The sequence below is a fragment of the Staurois parvus genome, unplaced genomic scaffold (genome assembly GCF_062004578.1).
Source record: "Staurois parvus isolate SC_StPar_1 unplaced genomic scaffold, SC_StPar_1.0 ptg000218l, whole genome shotgun sequence".
Taxonomy (NCBI): domain Eukaryota; kingdom Metazoa; phylum Chordata; class Amphibia; order Anura; family Ranidae; genus Staurois; species Staurois parvus.
The window spans coordinates 6660601-6687871 of NW_028318014.1; the positions used below are offsets into that span (position 1 = coordinate 6660601).

At 41.6% G+C, this 27271-nt stretch overlaps 1 protein-coding gene across 7 annotated transcripts in view; it reads left to right on the forward strand.

Annotated features, from left to right (window-relative positions):
• The window catches only part of MCTP1 (multiple C2 and transmembrane domain containing 1), a 916692-nt gene that overhangs the window by 877881 nt on the left and 11540 nt on the right, over positions 1-27271 (forward strand). For all 7 annotated transcript variants that reach the window (XM_089679152.1, XM_089679154.1, XM_089679155.1 and 4 more), the window contains 3 exons: positions 14958-15067; positions 17028-17137; positions 25143-25240. In XM_089679152.1, the coding sequence (XP_089535278.1) occupies positions 14958-15067; positions 17028-17137; positions 25143-25240 (318 nt within the window). The remainder of the gene's footprint in view (positions 1-14957; positions 15068-17027; positions 17138-25142; positions 25241-27271) is intronic.

Here is a 27271-nt window from a genome sequence, read left to right on the forward strand (position 1 = left end):
TTTCATTGTGGGTGAAGGATAATGGTGCAGGTTAACTGTGGAATTTTATGTTGCTATTACTGTGTGGAGCTAACACCCTGAAGGTTCTCTGAAGATTGTCTCTCCTCACTGCTCCTATTGTTTTAACCTGTACAATTACATGTGCAGGCAGGTGCAGTCTAGTTTTTCCACTGCAGGTGGCACTCATTTGGAGTGGTACTGCAGCAGGAGGGGAAGTCAAAGGAAACTTGGTTTCTCCAAGGTTTCCTCAGTTTCCTGGAGCAGCATTCTAATTGTCTACACTGCATCCAGGTGATCCTGGTGGCCACTCTTTTTAAGTCCCTTCCCCAGGTTTTGGCACACATATGCGAGGTGGCTAGTGTAGGAAGAGCATTCCTGTGTGTCAGGGACAGCAATAGTGGCAGCGAGAGGTTTCAGAGGAGAAAGCTCAGGGCCTATGTCTGCACTTCAAAAAGCTCCCTTTTGGGTTGGACCTGCCAGGCTCCATTCTATCCCCCTTGGAAAGCACTGTCTTCAGATTGGGCCTCCTACCACTGACTGCTCTGTAAGTTCCCGGTCAGGTGAGCTCTCCCGCAGGGTTGTTGTACTGTTTGCAATACTTCTTCAATACATCGGCTACTGCACTCCGGGCCTCTGTGTGTTTACCACCGCTGCACCATGTTGCACCTACTCAATACTTGTCTGTTAGGACAGTATAAAAAAGCAAGGACATTGGAAACTGTGCCAAGAAATTATAGCAGAAACATTATGTTAGCACATTTTGACAGCTTTTGTTGTAAAGTATGTTTGCATACTTGAAGGTTGGATGTATTTTTATAATGCGTTAACTTTATTGTTAAAAAAAAATTCTCCTTTAAAGTAACCTTATCATTTAAAAATGTAATAAAAGCACTAAACATAAGAATTCACTGAGTACATACTTCTCAGGTGGGCGGTAAGTCCTACCTGCTTTGTCTTAAGGTACTACAGCTTCTGGCAAAGTCTTCAGCATTTGACACTTCCAGGAGTGTCAGATGACTACATTCTTATCTGCATGCTGTTGGCCCATCTGCTGGCTTTACATCACTAGCGGACACAGTAGGAGGAAGAACTGAGCTCAGCAGTGGACCCAGAAGTGTGCTGCATGTGAAAAATGTAGCCCAGGCTGCAGAAAAGTAGGACAGTGGAGTTTAGACTTCTTGTCAGCAAGAGGGATAAGTGATAAGTGGCTTTTATTGCAGGGAATTTTTTTTTAAGATTTTTTAAGCAACAGAATCACTTTAGAGTTAATTAGTCCTAAGAGCAGTAAGGGGGTTGCTATTGCTGACCTCCTCCTGAAAATTCTGACTGCCTGACAAATTTGCGAATCAGGAAAGTCAGAGAAAGTCTAAATCCTTATTTGAATATGTACTCTGATTTAGTATGGAAATAATAGGGTCGGCATTACAGTCAGTTAATAAGCATTATAGAATGAGAGGTCAGTAATGGTTTAAAGGAAAGGTTCCCCTTAAGGATTACAAGACTCAGCTGCTGTGCAAGTCATCCTAAGCATCCATCACTTTTGTAATATCTGTTTCATCAGTTGGATGCGAGGTATGAATTTTTGAATATATAGTGCTAATGTGTGAACAGATTAAGGGCTTACACACAGGAGTTTCTGCTGACATGCATTTGTATGGCATTTTTGAATGATCCTGAATGTATTGTTTGAATTTTGAATTGGATCATATGGAGCAGTGTTAACTTCCTTTTATTGTTGCTTCTTCCATGGATTGAGTTGTGTTGGCTTTTCATAAACACAGCATGTCCTATTCTTCTGCACTTGAATGGCTTTTATTCTTCTGCACAAGTCAATGGGAATATAGTGTGAATGCATGGAACACATATAGTGAATGTATGGAAAATGCTTGGTAAACACATCATAGATGGAGCTAAGAAAGCAATCCATTTCTTTCTGAAAGCACCAAAATGTATGATTTCTTACTGCAGCAATTGACTTGCTTTTGATTCTTATACTTGTGTACACAAGCCTAAGAGATGAGAGACTACTGAGAATAGGAGAGGGGGATCAGTATCCATGTTTGTATTAGGGAAGAGGTGACTTTGCTAGTAATGGCCTGGGAGGTTACAAGAAAGACTGAGATAGAAAAGTAATATGTATGGGATATGCCTTAAAGTGGACTCTTAAGTCAGCTTCACTCCTTCATTATGTCACACATTAATGCGCATTGCTTCAAGGCAGTCTATTTACATGTCAAAGCATCCCAGTGCACAGAAAACTGCATTTTACCATTTTTTTCTAACACATTGCATAACACACAAAAACATTGTCAAGAGAGGAAACATGTTGCTAAAGTCAGCTTAGCTGGATGACAGAGCAATCGATAGCTGGTGAAGAAACACCTTAATGTATATGTAAACCCCGTCAGTCAAATTCATATCAGCTTTAACATGTTAATGTAACTTCAAAAGTCATTTTCAATATTTTGAAAACTGCAACATTCGTTACAGTAATACACAGTGATTCTACCATAAAGGTTTTTGTGTAGACAATATGGGGTTGGTTAAAATGGAAGAGTGCAAAATCTGGTGCAGCTGTGCCAATCAGCTTCTAACTTCAGCTTGTTCAATTAACCTTTGGAGCCAGTGCCTCCCGGCCCTTTAGGGATTTCAGAAGCTGGGAGGCGGGGCGGGGTTTAGGGTCATGTGACCGCCATGACACGCCTTCACAGCAGTCACATGATCGGGAAAGGTCCCGATCGAAAGAGGAGATCGGGACCTTTCCGTGAGTACCGGACATGTGTGCTGGGAGCACGCAGGGCAGTTTCTATGGAGTGCTGTACCAGATTTTGCACTCTCTAGTTTTAGTAAATTATGCTCAGGTTTACTTGTTTAGAGTGGCAACACTTTGTCCCTGTCTGCTTCTTGTCCTCCTGAATGTTCACCTTGTTACACACTCTCCCAATAGAGACTACTAGAGGTTTTGACCATGCACAGCCATCAGAACAGCCCCCCTCGAAAAATGATGTGCAGCAGTTGCTGGAGTGAGTGTATGAGGACATGAAGTGAAAGCAAAAGGGCTGGAAGAGATTAGAGTGCATATACAGTAGGCAAAATAGGATGATAAAAATGTGAAACCAAGTATTCAACTGTAAAAATGCATGGCAAGTGTTTATGATAAATAGCACCTTAGCAAACTAAATGGCATTCACTTAAGGTTTTAAATGATAAACCTGCTAAGTTTATATTTCCCAGTTAATCATTGGGAAGGTGTAAAGAAAGCTGATACCAGTTTCCTACCTCAAAAAGTACACACAACATGAGACCCCCATTATAAAAGCAAATGGTTTGTCTTCGCTTAGCATGTGATCAGTGATGGGTAGTGTCATTATGGGGAGATGGTCCTTAGCCAATTTATAATTAACAAACTTTAAAGGAAGTTTAAAATGCAGCCTTTCATTTTTATGCTGTACTGAAAGTCCGACATATGCATAGTTCAATATTACTTTAGAAAGAATAATGAATTATAGAACGCTCAAAGTTCTTTCCCACTAACCTATGTACTGTAAGAATAAACAGCTATGAAGCCAAAATAATAACAAGAAAAAGGCTTTGAAGCGTTGAGTATGGGCTGTTTTCCCACCAGAACTAAAGTAGAACAAACAAAAGAGTTTGAGAACATTGCTTCTAGAATCCTATTTAGAAGATTAGCATGATCTCATAAAGCTCAAGGACTTGTTTTTTCCCCCTGTATCATTTGATGTGTCATAAAAGGTGGCGTCAGAGGTTATCGCACTGAGCCAAAATATCTTAATTAACGTTTCTGCAGCTAGTTGCAAGGTGTCTACCACTAGGTGGCCTCTGAACATAACAGCAATACTATGTGACGGCAAGAGCTCAGCCTTGTGCAGTCTCTGGCGTTTCAGCATAGGGATATGGTAAGACTGAAATCTGGAAAAGTATTTACAAGAAGGTAAAGCAAGTGCCCATAAATGTGAAATATGGAAATAAAAGAAAAAAATCAATCCATACAATATTATAATTAAATATAGTGTTTCATTAAGGGCTTAAACTGCAGGGTTTTTAACAGAGGAAAATAGAAGGAAAAGAAGCAACCCAAGACCCATTACATATATTGCAAGCAACAATGTAATCAATACATTATATCAGATTCCTTGCTTCACCTGCACTGGAGATATTATAGATACTCTTTTCTTATGGACTGGTGAATCCTTATTTTTGGAATGGGATGTTCTGCAGTGTGGATTAAGTCAGTGCAGAGCCTTTTAAAACAATGTAGCAAGCCAGACACGTCTCATTCATGCTTAGAATACACGGGAGAAAACATCTCTATTGAGACTCCAGGGAGTTTTATTAGCAGACAGATTTTGAGCATTTTTCATAGCTTCCAACACCAGAAATTGAGAAAGAGGGACAACCTAGAAAGGAGAAAACATAAGGTGCGTAAAGCATGCCGTGACAAAAGTGGGTGTTTCTAAATTGCACTGGGCATTGGGCCTAGCCTAATAGAACATTGTTAAATATAGTCTAAGCCTACTAAAAGTACACACATCACACATGTGCTGCAAAATACTCCTTAACTACTGTACCACAAGCGAGAGTTTCACAGACACACATTTATCTTTGAAATATAAAATAGAGTATGGAAAGGACTAACACTTTTTCTGACTCTACCTTAAAAAAGTCAATAATAATAAAAAATTAAAATAGTCCAAAACTATTAATACTATATGTGCAGCTCAATGTAGAGTACAGCAGTCAGCAAAATATGTCATAGTGCCCCTTAGGCTTTGTGCACATGGGCAATGTGGCCCATCAGCGGGAAATTCGAACGGCAAACCAGAAACCACAGGTACAGTGTTCGGCCTGATGCCAATACGTGATGCCCTGATGAAGTACACGTTGGCTTAACACTGGAACTTGATTTTAGGTTCATATGCTTTCAGAGATGTATGCCCTTAATGCAAGAATTCTGCATTTGGCACATATGTTCCTGAATGCTTATGCCCTAATTGCGAATACCATTTGGTGAAGCCACCAACCGCTGCATATTTCAGCCTATCCTAGATATTGACAAGCTGCTGGTAGTAGGGATGATCACTGCACCTGCATCTCCTGGACACCAGAAAACCACAGCATTTGACAATGACAGTGTTCAGTGGATTTCTTAACAACAATGTACAGTATGTGCTGTTTTCCATTTGGCTGCTTCCCTTTGCCGAAACACTATCACTTATGTCAAGCAGGAGATTACAACAAAGGAGCTGACGCCAGGTGCAGGAATGAAAGTTCTAGCACCTGGCCAGCACTTGGATGGAGCCCAGATCTGCAGGCCTATATATATATATATAGTTAAAATCCCAGGAGAGTCTCACGGAATCTGAGACTGTTTGCAGGTATTATTTGCTCTTTTCCCATTTTTCCACATATGACATGAAGTACAAGCAAATGTGCAGAAAACAACCAAAAGCATTATGGGTTTTTGTTTCACTACGGCTACAGAGTCTATTGAATTAAAAAAAATATCATACTTATCTGCTCTGTGCAAAAGTTTTGCACACAGCAGCCATGACCCTCCTCTTCTAGGGTCCACCGCTGGAGCTCCTGGCTCCTCTCCCAGGCTAAGGGCCCCCATAGCAAGTAATATGATCACTCCCGAGCCCCACACAGAGACATAGACACACAGAGCATGGCTCAGATATGCCCCTGCTCCCTCCTCCCTCCTCACTGGCTGTGATTGACAGCAGTGGGAGCCAATGGCTCCCATTGCTGTCTGAGTTAGTGAGGAGGGAGAGAACCGAGAGAGCTACTGCTCTCTCCTGCTTATTGCTGCATTGAGATTGGGCTCAGGTAAGTATGCAGGACTGGGGCTGCACACAGATTGTTTTTTTAACCTTCATGCATAAAATGCATGAAGGTTAAAAAAAACGTCAGCTTTAGAACCAGTAGATCTGTATAGCTAAAAAAAAACATTAAAAAGAGTATAGTTCCTCTTCAAAGGTACTCTGTTATAAATTAAACCATTTGTGTGATTAGGCACTGATGGAACAAAACATCAAAGAATCCTGATTACTGATGCATGTACCAGGGCAGTAAGAAGGGTTAGCTTCATTGCGCAAAACCTAATACAAGCCAGCAAGAGCAACAGGTGATAGATTCCCATTAAAGGATAAGTTCACCTTTTGGACAAAAATAATAAATGCACATTTTTTTGCTGGTAAATTGCATTTTTTGCATTTTGTCCAAAGGAGCCTGGAAATGATTGCATCAGTGATCAGTAGATCGCTGATGCCATACAGGTCTCCCGCAGACCTGTCAGAATATCTGCTTGTCGTATGGGATGTACAAGTAAGCAGATATACTGACAGGAAGCTTCAATGAACTACCATGGCGTTCCACAGCCCCATGGTAGTTCATTGAAAATTACAAGCCCACAGCCGCTAAGACTGTTTTCAAATCTGACAGATCATGCTATCTGTCAGAGAGAGGGGGGACGGTGGGCACGGATGCGGCTATAGGAAAGTGTTACATGTTCCACCCTAAAAACAGGTGTAACATGTAACATGTTCCAAAGGTGAATTTATCCTTTAACATGATGCACACTAGTATTAATAGCTCAGCCTCCAATGCAGAAAAGGAATGACAAAGTACAGCTTCTCAACACAGAAAGCCTAAAGCACATTTGTCCCTTGCCTGGGCAAATAGTACTTCATCATCTCTGTATATACTGTAGAGTTACCTTTTCAATGGCTGGTGTTTGCACACTGCAAACTGAGAGCTGAGTCTACTTCTGCTGTTCTAAAGCCTTATGTAACCCCTTACAAAGCAAGTTGGGGTTGGGGGTGTAAAAGCTGGCTGTGTCTCTGCCTAGGCATGAATCACTGCATGGAAGACTGCCAGCACAGAATCACAAATCCCTGGGTAGGCAAAACTGTTCACATATATGTAAATCAACTGTGTATTTAAAGTGTTACTAAACCCAGGAGCCTGCATTCACTATATCTGGTCTCCCACAGTACACAGAACATGGAAATGCAATTATTTTAGTAAATATAAACTGCTAAATACCTTTTCTCAACAGCAGTTAGAGCAGTCTTGTGACTTCTATTCGTGTCCAGCAGAGCACTGGTTAAAGCTTGAAGGAGGAGTTTCGTTTTACTCTAGGAGGATGCAGAACCCCTGACCTCTGTCTGGATAGTGCTGACTGGCCCTGTGCTAATCACATGCATTCCCCCACACAAACAAAACCCTCTCTAGCAATACACGCCAAACTGAGCCTGTGCAGAATGACTCCACACAATATGTCTTATAAGGAGATAAGAAGGGGGCACTAGAAGAAGGAGAGGATCAGAGAAGCCAGGATCAAACAGTATTTTTACACAATGCAGAGGATTAACCCCTTAGGTTCCACAGTGAGTACAAAAAGCATGCTTTACTGCATCTACAGACTGATTTTACTGTTGTGGGTTTAGTAACACTTTGAGCGGTTTTCCTGAATTTAAGTCTTATATCCAGCAATGATTTGAATTCCTATTTTTTTCCCATGTGTTAGGAATATACCACAGTCAGAGATTTTCATGCACTCTGGATATCAATTGTTTTTACTTGTAAAAACTTGTTTACTTGCTGTTTTATAGCCTTTACACTACCAACTGGAGGACTGAATGCTGCTAGTAATGTATCTATAGCAAAACAAAATAGGCATTAATGTAGATCAGAGCAGAGATTCACTTGAACCCTAGTTCAACAGATGGAATTATACAAACGTGATGTCCCAAATCTATTTTATGTGACATGCATTCAATTGACTACTATTTAGAACAATGGAGGCAGCAAAAAACCCCTCACAATAAAGGATAAAGCACCTCAATGGCTATTGAACAGAATATATTTATTGGACATAGACAATGAACAATTCAGTGCATAAAAAACCCATCCATCCCCCCCCCCCCCGCACAGCACACCCCCACCCAAAATGACTCCCCCCACACACAATGGAGCCCCCCAAAAATGGAACCACACCTTTGCCACCCCCCAAGATCACCCCCAGCCCTCAGAGCGATCCCCCCCTCTCCCCCCCTTAAACACCCCCCCTACCCTAACAGGAATGGTGGGATCCAGGTGACATACACCACACCTCTCCCTGTCCTCATTCACTGTGCTGATGAAAACTCCCTAGGGATCCTGCTGTGATAAGTGCTGATGACAAAATCTCAGTAAGCCAGCAATTGTGTCAACTCCACAAAGTGTTCATATAGAGGAAGGCAAAAAATCAACAAAGTTTGCATATAACTTCGTGTGTAGTATGCTCAAATCCTCCTATGTTCACATTGCTGTAATCAAAGCTTCAGAAAGGACACACAATCGGCACTAGACAGGTCTAGCCTACACCTTGGTAGCTGCTTGACTCTGTAGTCCATAGGCTGAAGAATAAATCCATCACTCAATGCAACAGGTAAATGGGACAGTCTCACAGATCTCAGGACATCCGTGCTGGTAAAGTAGAACAGATCATGCAGTCCCAGGTATCCAGGGATGAGACAGCACAGTTTCCAGTGCAGTATACAGCATTCACACAGAGGGTCAGAAGAGCTGCGTCCACTCTCAGCATGGGGTTGCATGTGGAAGAAGGACATAATCCCTTCCACCTACAGTTGCAAGAAAAAGTATGTGAACTCCTTGGGATTACGTGGAGTTTTGCATGAATTGGGCATAAAATGTGCTCTGAATGTCATCTAAGTCACAACAATAGAAGAACACAGTCTGCTGAACATAATACTACACAAACATTAGATGTTGCCATGATTTAATTGCACATAACATGTAAACATTCACAGTGCAGGGAGGAAAAAGTATGTGAGGCCCTAGCTTAATGACTTCTCCCAGAGCTAATTGGAGCCAGGAGTGAGCCAACCTTGACTCCAATCAGTGTGATGATATTGGATGTGTTGCTGACAGCTGTCTTGCCCTTAAAAAACACACGCCTGTTTTGGGTTTACTGGTTTCAAGAAGCACTGTCTAATGTGAACCATGCCTCGCAGAAAAGAGCTCTCAGAAGACCTACGATCAAGAATTGTTGACTTGCATGAAGCTGGAAAGGGTTACAAAAGTATCTCCAAAAGACTTGATGTTCATGTGTCCGCGGTAAGACAGACTGTCTACAAATGGAGAAAGTTTAGCACTGTTGCTACTCTCCCTAGGCGTGGTCGTCCTGTAAAAATGACTGCAAGAGCACAGTGCAGAATGCTGCATGAGGTAAAGAAGAATCCCAGAGTGCCAGCTAAAGACCTACAGAAATGTCTGGCACATGCTAACATTTTTGTTGACACATCTACAATAAGGAAAACATTAAACAAGAATGGAGTACATGGGAGGACACCACGGAGGAAGCCATTGCTGTCCAAAAAGAATATTGCAGCTGGATGTTCCACAGCACTACTGGCAAAATATACTGTGGACAGATGAAACCAAGATTGAGTTGTTTGGGAAGAACACACAACACTATGTGTGGAGAAAAAAAGGCACAGCACACCAACATCAAAACCTCATCCCCACTGTAAAACATGGTGGAGGGAGCATCATGGTTTGGGGCTGCTTTGCTGCCTCAGGGCCTGGACGGATTGTTGTCATTGATGGGAAAATGAATTCCAGAGTTTATCAAGACATTTTGCAGGAAAACGTACGACCATCTGTCCGCCAACTGAAGCTCCGCAGATGATGGGTGATGCAACAGGACAATGACCCAAAGCATACAAGTAATTCAACAAAACAATGGCTGCAACAGCACAGAATACGCCTTCTGGAGTGGCCCAGTCAGAGTCCTGACCTCAACCCGATTGAAATGCTGTGGCGTGACCTTAAGAGAGCGATTCACACCAGACATCCCAAGAATATTGCTACACTGAAACAGTTTTGTGAAGAGGAGTGGTCCAAAATGACTCCAGATCATTGGGCAGGTCTGATCTGCAACTACAGGAAACGTTAGGTTGAGGTTATTGCTGCCAAAGGAGGGTCAACCAGTTATTAAGTCCAAAGGTTCACATACTTTTTCCTCCCTGCACTGTGAATGTTTACATGTTATGTGCAATTAAACCATGGCAACATCTAATGTTTGTGTAGTATTATGTTCAGCAGACTGTGTTCTTCTATTGTTGTGACTTAGATGACATTCAGAGCACATTTTATGCCCAATTCATGCAAAACTCCACGTAATCCCAAGGGGTTCACATACTTTTTCTTGCAACTGTACATGTTTCGCCCCAAAGAGAGAGGCCCCAAAACTACTAAGCAACTAAACTTGGGCCTGAAGTAAAACAATAGAGCAATTGTAGATCAAAGAATTGCACCGATGGATAAAAAGTTTAATATTATTGTGGGATAAATTAATTAACCATGCTTGGTCCAACAGACCAGAGTGGTGGAACTTCCAATTAAGTTTGGTAAAATTTGGCAACCATGGTCGATGTGGGATAGGTATATGATTTAAGTATGCTGCTGTGCATTGATCAGGACTCCTAATCATTAGGGTATACCAAGATAGATCCTCAAAGAAAAAAAGTTTGACAACGGTGTTGAATGGCCATACCTCTTTTACACACTGCAAGGTTATGGTCTGGGCCCTTGTATGATTGCTTGGATATGTCTTTTATATACTGCTTCTATGGCCAAAATTAGAGTGACCTCTCTTGTTACTGAAGCCTTCCCTATACATCGTGGTACCCAATAGGGGTGTCCTCTATCTCCTCTGTTATTTGCCTTGGCCATAGAGTCAGTTGCAGTCCGTGTTCACACTTCACATGCCATGCGGGATCTTCCCATTGGTACGATTGAAGAGCGTATTTCTCTATGTGCATGTCATACTCTGGTTTACCTGGCTGATCCATGTGAATCCCTATGTACTTTATTGCCAGAAATTAAAACATTTGGTGACTATTCTGGCTTCCTGGAGAATTAGGATAAGTCTAATCTGGTATGTCAGTGATTCACTCAGATTCCCAACTACATGTAGTTACCTCGTTTAGATATTTGGATATTAAGGTCCAACTGCCATTACATTCCTACAATGCTAATTATGTGTGTCCATTGATCTCCCAATTATAGCATCAAACTAGGCAGTGGATGGATCTTATGGACAGAGTTAATGTCCTTAAAATTATTTATTTACCTAAACTGTTATATACTTTGCGGGTTTGGCCTTTCCCAACTTCTTCCTATATTATTTGGCATCCAAATTGGTACATAGTCATGACTGGTTGCATCCTGCTTCTGATAACCCTTGTACCACCACAGAGGCAGCTATTGCCTCTTCAAGGGAAAACCTACATAATATTATCTACTAGGGTGGGCTCCTATTTCTCCTACTCATTGGGTCTTCCTATTGTTCTTCACACTAAAAATTGCCTCCTGGAAATTTTCGGGGATTTGTCGCTTTCTAAATATGCAAATCAACTACTGCTTATTTTGTATTTTTATGCTAAAAAGGTAATTTTACTGTCCTGGATGGGGTCTATCTTACCTACATTGCCCCAATGGCTTAAACCTATTAATGACTCCTTTCCTTTATATAGACTTACTTTTGAATTAACAAAAAAAAATTGTTTGATAAACTGTGGTGCAGATGGATCTCCAATCTTCACAGTTTAATCTCTCTAGGTCCAGACTACTGAAACTTGTTTAATACTATACATAGTATGTTGCTTACGGTTTTACACTGGAGTGTATGGTCCGATTACTTGAATAACCTTCTAATGTCGTGTGTATTAATAATTTACATTGTGAGACCTGTGGTACCCTGCGAGGTTCATTGTTGGAGTTTTTTTTGTTTTTTTGTTTTTTATTTTGTGAGGTTTCTTGTATCTTATAGTGAAAACTCAATAAATATATCTTTGAAAAAAAATTTATGTCATCAGAGTCAAACAAGGGTTTTCGTTTCATTTTTCTCATATTGGCCTCCCTATCAACAAAACATCTCTGCGTTTAGCAATATTTTCACTTCATGACATAAGCAGTGTGCATTTGCAATGTCCAGAGCATGATCTGCTGGGTTGCCTAGAAGTTGAATAACAGCTTGCCTACTGGGCACTTTCACCCCATTCTTGCCCAGGCCATTTTTCAGCTTTCAGTGCTGTCACACTTTGAATGACAGTTTTGTCATGCAACACTGTAGCCATATGAAATTTTTACAATTTTTTGAGACAGATTTCTTTTGGTGGTATATGATCACTGAATATAACAGATAGGCCTTAGTAAATACTCAAAGCAAAGATCTCTTGGTACTGAGGTGTAAAGATGTCTGCATGCAGTGTCTCTAGAGTGTTGTCAGGAGGAGACTGAGCATCCGCTCACTCACCAATCCCATGGATAGCACAGCTTCCTAGGACAGGGTTTTTGCACAGGCTCTTGGCTGTTCACAGAGAAGTGCAGAGTTACCACCTAATAGCCTGTCAGCGTGGCAAGCAGAGATGTCTGTGTGAAGACCAGACAGTGACAGTCCCGATGCAGAGAAACTGATATGATCCTGGTTTGCAATTGAGCATCACCACTGTGCTGAACTGATATGCAACCTTCTTCAGTAGTAACCTGCAATCTGTCTTTGGAGGAGAACAGCAAACCCCCTGTGTTTAATTCTGAATTCTGCATCAAGAGAGCAAGCCAGTTCCTTGCTGTAGCCTCATTGGGCTGTTTCTGCTCCTTATTTGTCCCAGGGGGCAGGGATGACCAGAGCACCAGGCTGGCTGTACAGTCTGGCAGGGCTGTCCAAATGTCAGGACTGGGTGGACATACTGTAAAAAATCTTTTTGCAGGTAAAACAGCTCTCATATAAGTATTTCAATACAAGCCATATTTACATTTTGAAATGCCCTTCCAGCCATCCCGCAAAGCAAAGCCCATTGTGGTGAACTATGTTCATTTGCAGAAACAGCATTACCATTCTGTTAAGAACACTAATTAGCCAAAAGCAGTAGAAATGGCCTTGGATATCCATGGTTGTCATCCATCAAGGTTAACAATGATTCCTGTGATACCAGGAAATGTCTTCAGGTGCCTTGACTTCTATAGGCTAAAGCAGACATCAAAGTGGTTGTAAACCCTTACATATACCCAGTGAATTGACTGGCCTCAGGTGATACACAGAGGTGAAACAAATCTTGCTACATAATTTGTACCTGTTTATTTGCAGTCATTTGTCCTGTACATCCTTGTAAAACTCATAGATGAAAAGGATTTTTCACAGACTCACAAAGCAGGCGGCGGAGAGCTGCAGTTACACACTGTACAAGAGAGCTGATTGGAAGGAAGGGACACACTCCCCTTCACTCAGCACACAGGAACAGAGCTGAGGCTGTCAGTCAGCTGGAGCTCCTTCCCCATCACCTTTTTTCTGTTGGTATCAGGCAAACTTGTCAGAAGTGATTTGGGCTGATAGCAGTGGAAGGAGGCATTAGAGATTAGTGCTTTGGAGAGAGGCAAGTAAACACTAGAGAAATATGTGCTTTGTTTAGATTTCATATCTGAGGTTCACAACCATTTACATCCTTAGGTATGCTGCTACTGACATAGATGTAAGAAGGCAGGCAGACTATGTTGGCATATACAAAATGTGACAATTTAATTCCTGGACTGGACAGGCAAACACCCTATCTAACACATCTGCATTCTTCAAAAGATTGAATGAAATTTGAGATGTTCTTTCTGATCTTCTGTCAAGATTCTGGGGACCATCTTTGCCAAAATCTTTCTCATTCCAAAATCCTTTGTTAAAATCTGTCACACTGTTTCCCTGTTCATGTTCAATCCATCTGCCATCATTTGCACACTCAATGTTTGATCTGGGATTTGGAGGGTTTGCACTCTGTCCACGTTTGCATCCTCCTTTTGAGTTTTTTGGCTGCCCACGTCTTGCGTAATTGTGGACATCTTCCAGCCCCTCCTTAACCCCTTTGTGCCGGCGCCTCCCGGCCCTTTAAGGGTTTCAGAAGCTGGGAGGCGGGGTGGGGTTTAGGGTCATGTGACCGCCGTAACATGCCATCACGGCGGTCACATGATTGGGAAAGGTCCCAATCGAAAGAGGAGATCGGGACCTTTCTGTGAGTACCAGACATGTGTGCTGGGAGTGCTCAGGGTTTTTTTTTTATTAGAACGCAACTGTGCGGCCGCTCGGTGTCTAGGCCCAGACGATGCACATTTGCGTTCAGCCAGAGCCAAGAGATTAAACCACCTATGCCATTCAAAAACACTTGATTTCTTTATGGAATGTACACCACAAGCCTGTTGTATCAGAACTAAAGTTTCACTCATATTTTTGCCAATTTTCAATCAAAATTGGATGTTAGTTCACTGCTCCAGATTTCCATCAAAAGTGCAATGCACAAACGTTATTTCTTCTACCACTCTGTAAAGACTGACTGAGCCAGCTGGTCTGCAACCCAGGCGAGTGCAAGTTAGAACATGTCAGAACACTGTTGAGTGCGAATGGTTGGCTGTGTGACTCACCACCATAGTGTTACACCACGAGCATTCTGGAAAATAAATTGTCATTCATTTCATTACCTTAATGAGATTTTTAATAATAAAAAAGTAGATTCTAAATACACTAAATCAGAAAGCTTTGCATCTTCTTATCTGATGGACTTCACTGAATATGTTCAAGTATTTATGAAGATGCAACAAACAGGCCAGCAAAGTAGAAAAAAATTGAGAAATAACTTTTAGAGTAAGCCATGATTTATTGCTTATGTGACAACATCATAATCAACTTTCTTATCCACTAATGCAGTGTTTTCCAAAGTGTGATATTGTCCTCCCAGTACCACAGCTGTATTTTGTCATGCATTTTTGCACTGAGTATCTGGGAAATTCAAATTTCAGCTTTCAAAAGATTTCTTGATAATAGCTTTGTAAATTGCTAGAAAATATGTGTTACTTGATAGACAATCTCTATTTGGCTCTTCTTCTAGGACTGTGAGAAGAAAGGATTTATGAATAAACTGTATGCCATTCAAGAGGTGTGCGTCAGCGTACAGAATGTGCTTGATGAAGTGGCTTCTTTTGGTGAGAGAATAAAAAAGTGAGTACCTCAGTGTCAATATATATTGTCATAGAAAAGCATATCCAATACAGCTACAGTTTATTACTATATCCAGGATCACTTTAAAATGACTAATATAATTTAAGTAAGTTGGCAGGAAAAAGACAGAGAAAAACATGTTGTAAAATCTTTGGATTGAAAAAGCAAACAGATAATGAAGAACATTTACAACATGTGCGTTTGGGTTGCTGAGTCCCAATTTATGAACGTTATCTGTTAAAGGCTTCAGTACCACAAAAGCTCTTTGAGAATTCATATGTTTAGGCTGGGGTTCTGCTACATTTCCCTAGGCTCTGACAATAAGGTGAATCCCATGACATTTGCTCAGTGGGAATAATAGCTCCATATTCAAAATGTGCAATAGATAGTGTACAAAGGAGCCATAACATTTCAACATAGCATGGTATGACTTAAAATTCTTGCAGATGATGGATTCTGGAAGGTCAAATTACCCTTAATATGACATTACTCCTTGCTCCCATGACATATCAGGTAGAGTGGGTACTGCTGTCTGTCATCCATATCTTTGCCATGCATCACACAGGACAGCAGCAGAGGTTTTACACACACTTTTACCAATCATGTCCACTTTGCTACCAATTATGAGCCACTACTCACCATGTATGAGCAGTGCTTGCAAAATATTGGCTTCTAAGTATGTGTGAGAATGCCAGCATCCTTTTTTAGCTTGACCAAAATTTTCTAAGCAAAACAGAGCTGTAATATTCATGAACTGGTATAACTAACAAGCACTTAATGGACTACATGTTTTGTTCCTGTTGTATATAAAAAGGTCTTCCTAAGGTCCCAGTCAGACCAAACTCTAGTAGTTAGGTCACTCAGCTATAGCTCTTAAGGTTCCCCTAGGATCTTCCTTCTATACAACTTGGCTATCCCCACTCTCTCCTGCTTTTGCATTCACCACAATGTAAAATAGACTACTTATTCAATATAATGGCTGCAGCAATTGTGATATTGGCCACACATCTCGGGTAGTCAAGACAATTACTCACGGCACATCTTGGGTCAGTTTACTACCTCCTGGCCTGGGTTACTGCTCATTGGACTGAGGTGATGATGCATATTTTTTATTTTTTTCATATAAGCTGGCTGGTGATAAAAAGGTTACAAAACTAAAATGTTCAACCAGAAAAAGTGTGCTGTCTGGCTGTGCAGAATGATAGGAGTGACTAAATCACATGACTGACTGAACATAATTGCAAAGCCTACTTTAAGCAAACTATCTTTATCTCTGGGGTCACTAGGAATCAATGTCAAGTATTTTCGAAAAACTGAAATGTCACTTTTAGATGGTTGCACCTTTTCATGTATCATTTTAGGTATCAGCAAAGTGTGTTCACCACAACTAACAGTTGTCTAAAAGGTGCTTTCTGTACATACTATTTGATTTGCTGCTAAACTGGTTAGACATAGATAGATATATGGAGTGACAAAACATGGTTTAAATACAGACATTGCATTGTCAGCCGTTTCCTTGTTTGTATACATGTCCAACACTGTGTGTTACCCTGCTACCCCTTTAGCTACCCTATATGAGCTGTGTCACGGTATATTATAACAATATGTCTGATTAAATGGCTAGATCCATTCTCCTGATGCATGAAGACATTTTACAAAGTGTTATAATTCACAATGAAGAGCTGTTGGTCAATATTCTCAGTTCTCGTATTATTTCTAGTAAGTGAGTTATTGGATATTGAAGAGTGATTAATAGGAGCCATTGTCTCTAATGTTGTTGCCGTACAATTTATTTGGCATCATTTATCTTGGCATTTCCTCTTGTGCACATCTAGCAGTAAGCAAAGAAGAGTAATACGTCTGCCTGTCTCGTTTAGCCCTGCACACTTTATTTGTTATGTCTTTTATTAGATATATGAGAGGATTAGCCCTGTGACTCATGTCATTTTTTTCTATGCAGCACAGTCAACTGGACGGTCCCATTCCTAACCTGGCTTGCAATTATCGCCTTGTGCGTCCTAACCGCTGTGATATATTTTATCCCACTCAGATACCTCGTCCTTCTGTGGGGTAGGTAACATATTAGTAGAGCCATTGATACTCTCCACTGATAAGTGGTTTTTAAGAGGATGACTTATAGTTTTAGCAGCTACAGCACTTATGATCTAGAAGAGATTGTCTGATGGAAGAAGGCAAGAGAACTGAAATATCACTATGTTGTAAATGTGTATCTCAGCTGTTATTTTTTTTTTCTCAGCATTTGTCATCACACTAAAAGTGAGTGCCATATGGCAATTGAGTGCAATTTATTGGTCTTATTGAAAATATCAGTCCACCCAATTCTTATATTTTAGCTATGGTAGGACACTGGTAGGTTTAGCGTCATTTCATATCTCTCATAGAACTTTCTGATTTTCTTGTGGAATAAAATGGCATAGAAAGTAAAGATGATTAAAAGCAATGTCAAATTTTATAAAACCTAGGCAAATGAAAAGATTCATGTTTCAAATAAGGAGACATTTGCAGAGGTTCAGATTTTGGTGACCTTCATGGTTCTCTGTGAAAGTTGGCTACCTGGTCATGCATGACGGGGAATTTGTTATCTGGTATCATGATCCAGTGAGCTCAATTTCTTCTTACTTTTCATATGTGTAAGGTCTGTTTCAGCCAGTCAGATTTTATCATCCACCCACTGCCTAAAACCACCTTGCTTTAAGTAGTACAATGTTTTAGGAGCACTGCTTGCTGAGCTAAGTTGCTATGTAGGCCAGCATCCCAATTCCTCCCACATTAGGTCCCCTGCTCTTTCACAGTGAAACATAGATGGTATCAGCCTCTTCTGTACAGCAGAGCTCAGACTGGGTGGGAAAGAAGCAACACAAGGAGCCAATCATATGTGCTGCAAGACTCATGCGCTAACAAACTACATGCTGATTGGAAGAGAAAGTAGGATAATAGGGAGATAGCTCATCGGGGTACTGTTTCTCCTTTAGGCTGCGGGCAGGGACAGGTCTTAGTTGTACTACAGTAACAGAAGGTCTCCAGGGTGGGCTCTGCTGTCTGCCCATGTGTAGCAAATCTTAGGAATGGAAGGACAGAAATATAAATCCTTTCAAAGGCAAAAGCTTATATACTGTATATGTATTTGACCTGATCTGGTCATTTTGAATTCAGCATTAACAGTTCACTGACTTCAGTTGTTACTTGGAGTTGCTCTAGATCTTGTTCAAACGAATGTAGTAAATCTGCTGTTCTCTACATCCCTATAATACAATTCTGAATTTTTATGTGATCTCTCAAAACATACAAGTAAACATTGATAAGCTTTGTCCATGTCAGTGATTCACAGCACAGGGTTCAGAAACAATTTGTTAATGTTACTAAAAACAGGCTCTTTCCCCTTGTCCCTAATGGACCTCTTCATGCTTAATGGCTTTATGCTGTAGTGACTACAACATAATGTATGACACGCCACACCAGCACTAAAGAGATTGAAGCAAGCGCTGGCTCTTTTCATTTATTAGATACAAAGGTCTTCTCAGAGATTTCCCACATGACAGCACTTCTGCCAGCAAACAGAGAGCAAGGCCAGATCATCCACATTCTAGCACAGGATGACTTGACAATTTTATTTTCACTGGCTAAATACTGAACCAAAACTAAAATTACTTTACCCATTGTTTACAGTGTATAGCCGTTACTACAGTTTGAATGAAACATTAAGTCTGGCCACTTCCAACTCATATGCAGACCTCTACCAACAAAAATTGTCACACTCAGCTGCTAAATGATCAATTATACCTAAGGCTGCCTATAGACAAACAGATTATGCAGGCATAGCATTGACAGACTGAATATGTAACATAGACTACAAACCTCATGCAGAAAAATGATGAAAAGTCCAATATGATAGAACTCTCATTGCAATCTGTTTGGACAGTACATGTTCAATATTACTAATGCTATTTCTGAAATTACTTCTCCACCCAACCTATCACCTGATTCAGATGGTGCTGATCAATGATGATGAGTAAGAGGAACTTCTGTAGGGAAAAGGAAAACTGTCCCTTTATGACTATAAATTTTATCAGAGAGATAACAACACAGTTGACCTTGTTTCTTATTGCTTACTAGTCTGCTCCTACTGTAAGCTATATTCACAACCAATTTCAGAATTGCAGCCTAAAAATGGATGTATCTATGTGTATGCTGCATAAATAGTATCTATAAGTTTCCTGTGTGATGACACCATATTTAATACACAGAAATACAGAATACAACAAAATATATATTTTCATAGCACTGTAAATGGTTAAGTGTGTGTGCTCATGGTGCACCAGTCCATGATCAGGGCAGCTAGCATGTCACAAAGTAATTATATACAGTGAATATACACAAAAGTTAGTAGATAGCAGGGGTGAACTGACCATTCGAGCACTCAGGCACTGCCCGAGAGCCCGGGGTCAGTAGGGGGCCCCATGTAAAGCCCCTGGTACCTTTTTTATAGGCTTTTTTGAGTGTGGGCAAGGACACAGGGGCCCCATGATCCCCTATTGCCTGGGGGCCCCATGAGTTGTCAGTCCGCCCCTGGTAGATAGTAGAACAACTTACATTTGTTTATCTTCAGATAGAGTAGAAATGGTTAGAATGTATTTCAGGTTTTTACTACTGTCTTTCTCTCTGTTAAAGATATTTCTTTTCACTTCCTGTCCTTGTGGCACAACAGGAATTAGGAAAACAGCATCCATTTGTTCAGAGACCTCAACAATAGAGGACAGATAGCACCTTTCCATGGGATACCAGGAAACCCTTTCCCACTGTTTCGGTTAAGAGTTTATTTTGCTTTCTGTGTCCCTGGTGGACAGATTGTTTTCTCCTTCTGCCCCAGTGACACAATAAGAAGTGAAAAATCTCCCCAAAGGGGATGTACAGCAACAAAAACCTTACAGAGGTGCTAACCTTTTCGCACTTCTACACTAAAAATAAAGGTTTTTGATGTATATTAAGTTAAAGGACAAGTTCATCTTATCAGTTCCGGGCTCCTAAAAAAAAAATAGTAAATGCACATTTTTTTACCTGGAAAAAAATGTGCATTTACTATTTTTTTTAGGAGCCTGCAAAGCATTGCAGCAGAGATTGGCAGATTCCTGGCACCATGCAGGACTCCTGTGGAATGTCAGTGTAAGCTGTCTGCCCATATATCGAAATTTCACACTGACAGGAAGAATCAGTGAACTACCAGTGAACTACAAGCTGAGATCCGCAAAGAATGTCAGAACTTTTAGATAATTCATTCACAGAACGTTGTGAATGAATGATGCCGCCATATGGGCGGAGCCCTGCAGAGCCACGCTCTTTTCAAAAAGTGACAGCTGATACCCGGAACTTCTCCCCGTACTGCTGTCACACGGAGGGCTCAGATCACCAAGCCGCTGCAGGATCGGGAACATGTTCCATGTTCCACCCTAAAAACTGATAAGGAAATAATTCTGTTTATCAAGTAAAAATATGGAACCATAATATAACTGGTGCCTTAAACATTATGGTTCAAACCTGTGTTGTAACTTCCCTAGGACCTCTTAAGTACCTAAAAGAAGCAAGCTAAGAATGTTTTATGGCATGACCATCTGGGAACATATGTCAAAGGTTTCCTGCACCTTGTTTGTCGTCCATCTATAATGTGACAGGCCTTACTTGGCAATTTATTCCAAATTAGATATGGTGACAGCTGCTAGCTCTAACACTGTTGACCAACTGTGTACTGTATGTGCTTTCTACACAGTATAAATAACCTCTGTAAAAGAGCAACTTTGGCTAGTTCTCCCCTGGAGGACTGGTCCATGCGCATGTATGTTGAATAAACACTTCCTTTTGTTCACTGTGAGATGAGTGGTCTGACCGAATTTCTCAACAAAACGTGTGGAGCATGTAACATGATCCCGAAGGTGAACTTATCCTTTAACATGTCTCAAGTCTGTGCAATTAAAACGGATTTGAATCAGTACTGCTGATACCTTTATCCAGTGCAGAAAATTGCCACTCACTGCACACAGTGTGACTGAGCCCGCAGTGAAAAGTATATGTCTAATAATCGGGGAATCAAGAGCAGGGGTGGCTCCAGACAACATTTTTTGGAGGTGCTATGCTGGTGCTAGAAGTACGAGTAGGGGTGCTAATGGCCAAGCTCACAGGTGCACACATTGCGACAATTAACCCCCAGCATACCACAGTAATAAACACCCAGCACAACACAATAATAAACCCCCACCACAGCACAGTAATTAACCTCCACCAGTACACAATAATTAACCCACAACATTGCACAATAATTAACCCCCAGCAGTATGGCAATCATTGTGCTCCCTTCATTGTGTAACATACAACATAGCATACAGAGTGAAGAGGTCAGCAATATATGGCTTATAGAGTGTGAGGGTGAAGACTATGTACATTAGTTCCTCAGTGTGCCTTCTACATTGGTGGTTAGGATACCTTACATTAGTGGTCAGTGTGCATCTGCACAATGATGGTTAGTGTGTCCCCTGTACAAAGGTGATCAGTATGTCCTCTGGATATCAATAAAAAGCAAAAAATATACAGTAGAGCAATCCTACACTTCCTCTATAAAATAGTACAAATGGACTATTTGCAATGATAAAACCTATATGTGATTGCAAATCCAGTGCAACTAAAGCAATGTATTACACTGTAGTAGTAATGGTGTTATACTACCTGCAAAAATATTTTGTGAAACTGCAGAGCTGCAATGTGCAAACAAATGGTGAAACTCCCTATGAACAATAATAAAAGAGGTGCAAATCAACCAGTGTATTAGAACATAATAGTGATGGTTTCACCCTCTCTGCAAATTTGAAGCAATATTGCAGAGCTGGAATGTGCAAATAGTGGTGAAATCCCTCTGCATATAGTAATAATAATAAATGTAAAATGTATACATGAATCATGCATTATTATTATTATTATTATTATATGTAAGGGGGTTCACTACTGTTTGCACATTGCAGCTCTACAGCATACCATCACTACTATGTTCTAATACACTGGTTGATCTACACCTCTTCTATTAATATTGTATGTAAGTGCTAGCAGCAACCAGTTAAAAAGATTCTGTAGTTATTGCATTTGATATTTTTTGGGTTGCATGGTAGTTGTTTGATTTGGTATGTCCTCTGTATATTGGTAGACAGTGTCCCTGCATACTGGTGGTCAGTGTGTCCCTGCATACTGGTGGTCAGTGTGCCCCTGCATACTGGTGGTCAGGGCTTTTCTTCCTCAAAGAATTAGTGCAAGATCCAACCACGCTCCTACCACATTACAAATGACTCCCCCCCTTCCCCCGAGGAGGAGAGCATGCTGCATCAAATGGTTGCTGTGGCCAAACTGTACTAATAGAGGGCATTGTTACCAGGAGTGCAATGCAAACAGAGTGTATGGTTCAGGAGTGTGTTATGCATAGAGTGAAGGGTTGAGGAGCTGGCTACATGCACAGCTCATGGTTTAATAGTGCACTATGTACAGAGTATAGGGATCAGAAGTGTGCTACATACACAGTGCAGAGATCAGGAGTGACCTACATACACAGTGCAGAGATCAGGAGTGACCTACGTACACAGTGCAGAGATCAGGAGTGACCTACGTACACAGTGCAGAGATCAGGAGTGACCTACGTACACAGTGCAGAGATCAGGAGTGACCTATGTACACAGTGCAGAGATCAGGAGTGACCTACGTACACAGTGCAGAGATCAGGAGTGAGCTTCGTACACAGCACAGGTTTCAGGAGTGTGCTACGTACAAAGTGCAGAGATCAGGAGTACTCTATGTACACAGCGCAGGGTTCAGGAGTGTGCTACGTACAAAGTGCAGAGATCAGGAGTACTCTATGTACACAGCGCAGGGTTCAGGAGTGTGCTACGTACAAAGTGCAGAGATCAGGAGTACTCTATGTACACAGCGCAGGGTTCAGGAGTGTGCTACGTACAAAGTGCAGAGATCAGGACTGAGCTACGCACTCAGCGCAGAGATTAGGAGGGCCCTATGTACACAGCACAGGGTTCAGGTGTGTGCTAGTACAAAGTGCAGAGATCAGCAGTGCGCTATGTACACAGTGCAGAGATCAGGAGTGCACTATGTAAACAGTGCAGAGATCAGGAGTGCGCTACGTACACAATGCAGAGATCAGGAGTGAGCTGTGTACACAGTGCAGAGATCAGGCGTGCCCTAATACACAATGCAGAGATCAGGAGTGCCCTATGTACACATAACATGGTTCAGAAGTGTGCCCTGTACAAAGTGCAGATATCAGGAGTGCGCCATGTACACAGTGCAGAGATCAGGAGTGAGCTACATACACAGTGCAGAGATCAGGATTACGCTATGTACAGAGTGCACTGTGAATGGGCTCAGGGAGTTGGTGTGCAAGAGCTCTAGCCTGTTTCTAGAGTGTGGGAAACAGAGGGCTGTATTGTAACACCAGCAATGTTTATATTAAAGATAATGCAAACAGAGGGAGGGAGGGATGGATGGATGGAGGGGGTGAGGAAGGATGGAGGGGGGGGAGGAAGGATGGAAGGGGGGGAGGGGGAGGGATGAATAGAGGGATGGACAAATGGAGGGTTGGTTTTGGATGGATGGAGGAAGGCAGGGAGGGAGGGATAGATTGATGGATTAATGGATGGAAGGAGGGATGGGTGGATGGATGGAGGAAGGGTTTTGTATGAAGGGAGGGAAGGAGGTTGGGATGGGTGAATGGAGGGAGGGAGGGATGATTTTGCTGGTTGGAAGGAGGGGGGGAGGGATAATTTTGTATAGCTGGAGGGATGATTCTGGATGGATGGATGGATGGATGGATGGAGGGAGAGAGGGAGGGCTGGGATTGGTGGATGGAGGGGTGACTTTGGATGGATGGGTGGAGGGAGGGAGGGAGGGAGGGAGGGAGAGAGGGATGGTTTTGGATGGATGGAGGGAGGGATGGAGGAAGGGATGGATGGTGAGGCAATGTATCTCACACTGTAGAAACAAGCCTGCTCTCTCCATACGTGCAGAAGCTTTCCTTTCCCTTTAGGCCAAGTGTAGGAAAACAACTCACATCACTGCAGGCTGGAGAATCTGCCTCTTGTAGTCCATCATCCATTGCAGACTGTGTTCTCTCCACTCCTCTCATCTCCCCTTCCTGTGCAGCTACTGGCACTTCCTCCTGTTACAGCTTAGAAGACAAATCAGGCGGACTGGGAAAGAGGGCAGGTACAGTGCTGATTGGCTGTGGAGGCAGCAAAGAGGCTATATATCAATCCGCCTCTGAAACCAGCCTGCCAGGACCCACTAAAGGAAATCTTAAGTCTTCTGAATGTAATGATTGTCAATGGGGTTTTACTGACTTTAAACCAAAAGCGATTTCTCCTGCGCTCCGGGACCCAGGCCGGTGGTGAGTAGATGGAATCAAAACTCCAGAAAGGCAACCACCGGAGTATACAAAGTCATGCAGCTCCAAACCAAGGCTGGGGAAGCCCGAACAGACTGAAGTGAAACAACAAGAAGCGCACCAACCTTGTGCATTACCTCAGTAACCAAAATTTATTTAATAAAGGAATGGTACTCACAAACAGCGAATAAAAACAGGCATGTAAGTCCACCAAGGGACTTCAAAGGCACGAGGCCGGCGCGAATCCCATCATGGGTGTAGGCACTCAGTCCAGCTCAGTACAGCTGGACTGAGTGCCTACACCCATGATGGGATTCGCGCCGGCCTCGTGCCTTTGAAGTCCCTTGGTGGACTTACATGCCTGTTTTTATTCGCTGTTTGTGAGTACCATTCCTTTATTAAATACATTTTGGTTACTGAGGTAATGCACAAGGTTGCTGCGCTTCTTGTTGTTTCACTTCACAGTTTTACTGACTTTAACCTTTCCTATGTATACTTATCATTTGACCAGTTTCACTAAAGGGTTATGTGAATTAACATTATTTAATGTAATCATTAGTGTGAAAATGTAGGAGCGAATATTTCTATATATTTAAACCAAACAAAATTTTTACATTTTCTCTCTTTTTTTAGGGATTAATAAGTTTACAAAGAAAATTCGAAGCCCCTACACAATTGACAATAATGAAATTCTTGACTTCTTTTCCAGAGTTCCATCTGATGTGCAGTTGGTGAGTGGTCTCATAATATATCTGTGCAAAACCAAGAGGGTACTGTATATGATCAGAGTGTGCTGCTCCTTGGGTCAGACATATCTGGAGAATGTATGAGTTTAGGCGTATTCAGATACAAGTCCAAACCCACCTGGGCTATCCCACCAAGAATCTGTCACTGCGGATTGCCAATTATAAGCAGTCGAGGCATTCCATGCCCCACAGCTGACCATATAGTGCTCATATGTGTGTAGAAAAACATCCACAGCTTTGTACATTTCTCTAGCTAGAGATAAGTTAAAATGAAACTTTCCTTTGCCATGCATGGCAAATTAAAAGGGTGTAGAAAACATTGAGATTGCTCCCTGGTCACACCCAGGTATCCCCAAAACAGCGAAATGCTAAAAATACAAATATGGCGAAATTCTATTGTGATTACACATTATTCAAACACAACCTCTTGTACACAGTACACAGAGTAGTAGGGCTGGTAGGCATCCTAAAGTAAAAAAAAAAATCACTTAACCACCCTCCTTCCCCTAGCTATGTATGCCCACTATTCCTCACTCCCACCTCTCTTTGGGAAAAAAAGTCCTGTGAAATTTCTAAACTAACTTGTCTAAGTTCATATAGGGCAATGGACTCCTTCCCTACCTCCATGTGACAGTTCTAAAACAATCAAAAGGCACCTAGCATCATCATATGGGAGACAGGGAGTGAATCGTGCTCATGTACACCCAGAAGTGCCAATTTTTTTACTGCATTTCCTGCCGCTCAGAAGAAAGTTGAATATACAGTATGCTGGTGGGATGGGGGGGAAGTTGAATAACCATTTTACTCTGTGCTGTAAGGGCAAAGGAAATGCTCTCTAAAAAAGCTAACTCAAGTTAACCTCCCTAGCGGTCTGATTATGTCCATATTTCTGTGCTCAAAGTGGTACATTTTTTTGCATGAAAATATGTATTTTTTTTATTGTAGGCCTGTAATATTTAGGAATAACTCACTCAAACCTATCCGAACAAGAGTCTAGTAAACATCCCGGGTATGTTAAAATTTGAAACACGAAATAATAAATTATATTTAATAAATAACCATAAAAAATAATAATATAATAATAAATTTAATTCAATAATATAATCAAACCAAAAACACTGAAATTTGAAATATAGCGCCAAGTTCGCACATCACTGAGCAAAGTTGCAAAATCGTTTTCAGTGTCTGATGACAAATTTCCCCACGAATCATTATCACTCAATTCTGCAAGTGGTTCTGATTTACTATCGCTGTTCTCTAGCTGGTCTAAAACCACTTTTGACCTAAAGGGACGCTTTTTGGACGCCATGGACGTTTCTCAGTTTCCAGGCAATAAGAACAGTAAAAATGCAGGCAGGGCACAGGACAAAGCACTCGGGAAAAAATGTATGTGAAATGGTTTGATACAGTAATGTTTTACTATGTGATTTTAGTGAATGTCACTTTTTGTCATTTTCAAATTTCCTGCCGTTCCGTCCCCCGTACGTCCCGACGTTGCATGGGACGGAACCCAGATGACAGATGTCGGCATCCGCCGGATTACATTGCTGGGGACACTGCAAGAGGGGACATCGCGGGAGCGCAGGACAAGGTAAGTGATCGAGGGATCACGGAGAAGCGCCGCATGGTATTCCCGAGTATAGCTCAGGGTTACCGCTTGTGGTACTGAAACTTTAGCCCAAGCTACACTCGGGAATACCGCCAGGGAGGTTAACAGGACATGATGTGAACTAAGATAAGTAGTAGAGAGAGGAGGAGAGACAAAGTAACAGCAGATGGTTTCAGAGTGAGGTTTTGGGGGGTTGAGCAGCACCTCAACTAAACTGATGCAATTTAAATATAGCGTGGGTCAATGATGTTTATATGTCAAACTCCCCTCTCCACTGATGGTGTTTGGTGGTGGTAGTAGACTTAAAGAAAATCAGTAATGACAGACATATGTTGGCTGCCAATGTTCACTTTCCTCTGAAAAAGCAACTTAGTTGGCTGTGATACTGATTCTTTTGTCAGCCTTGG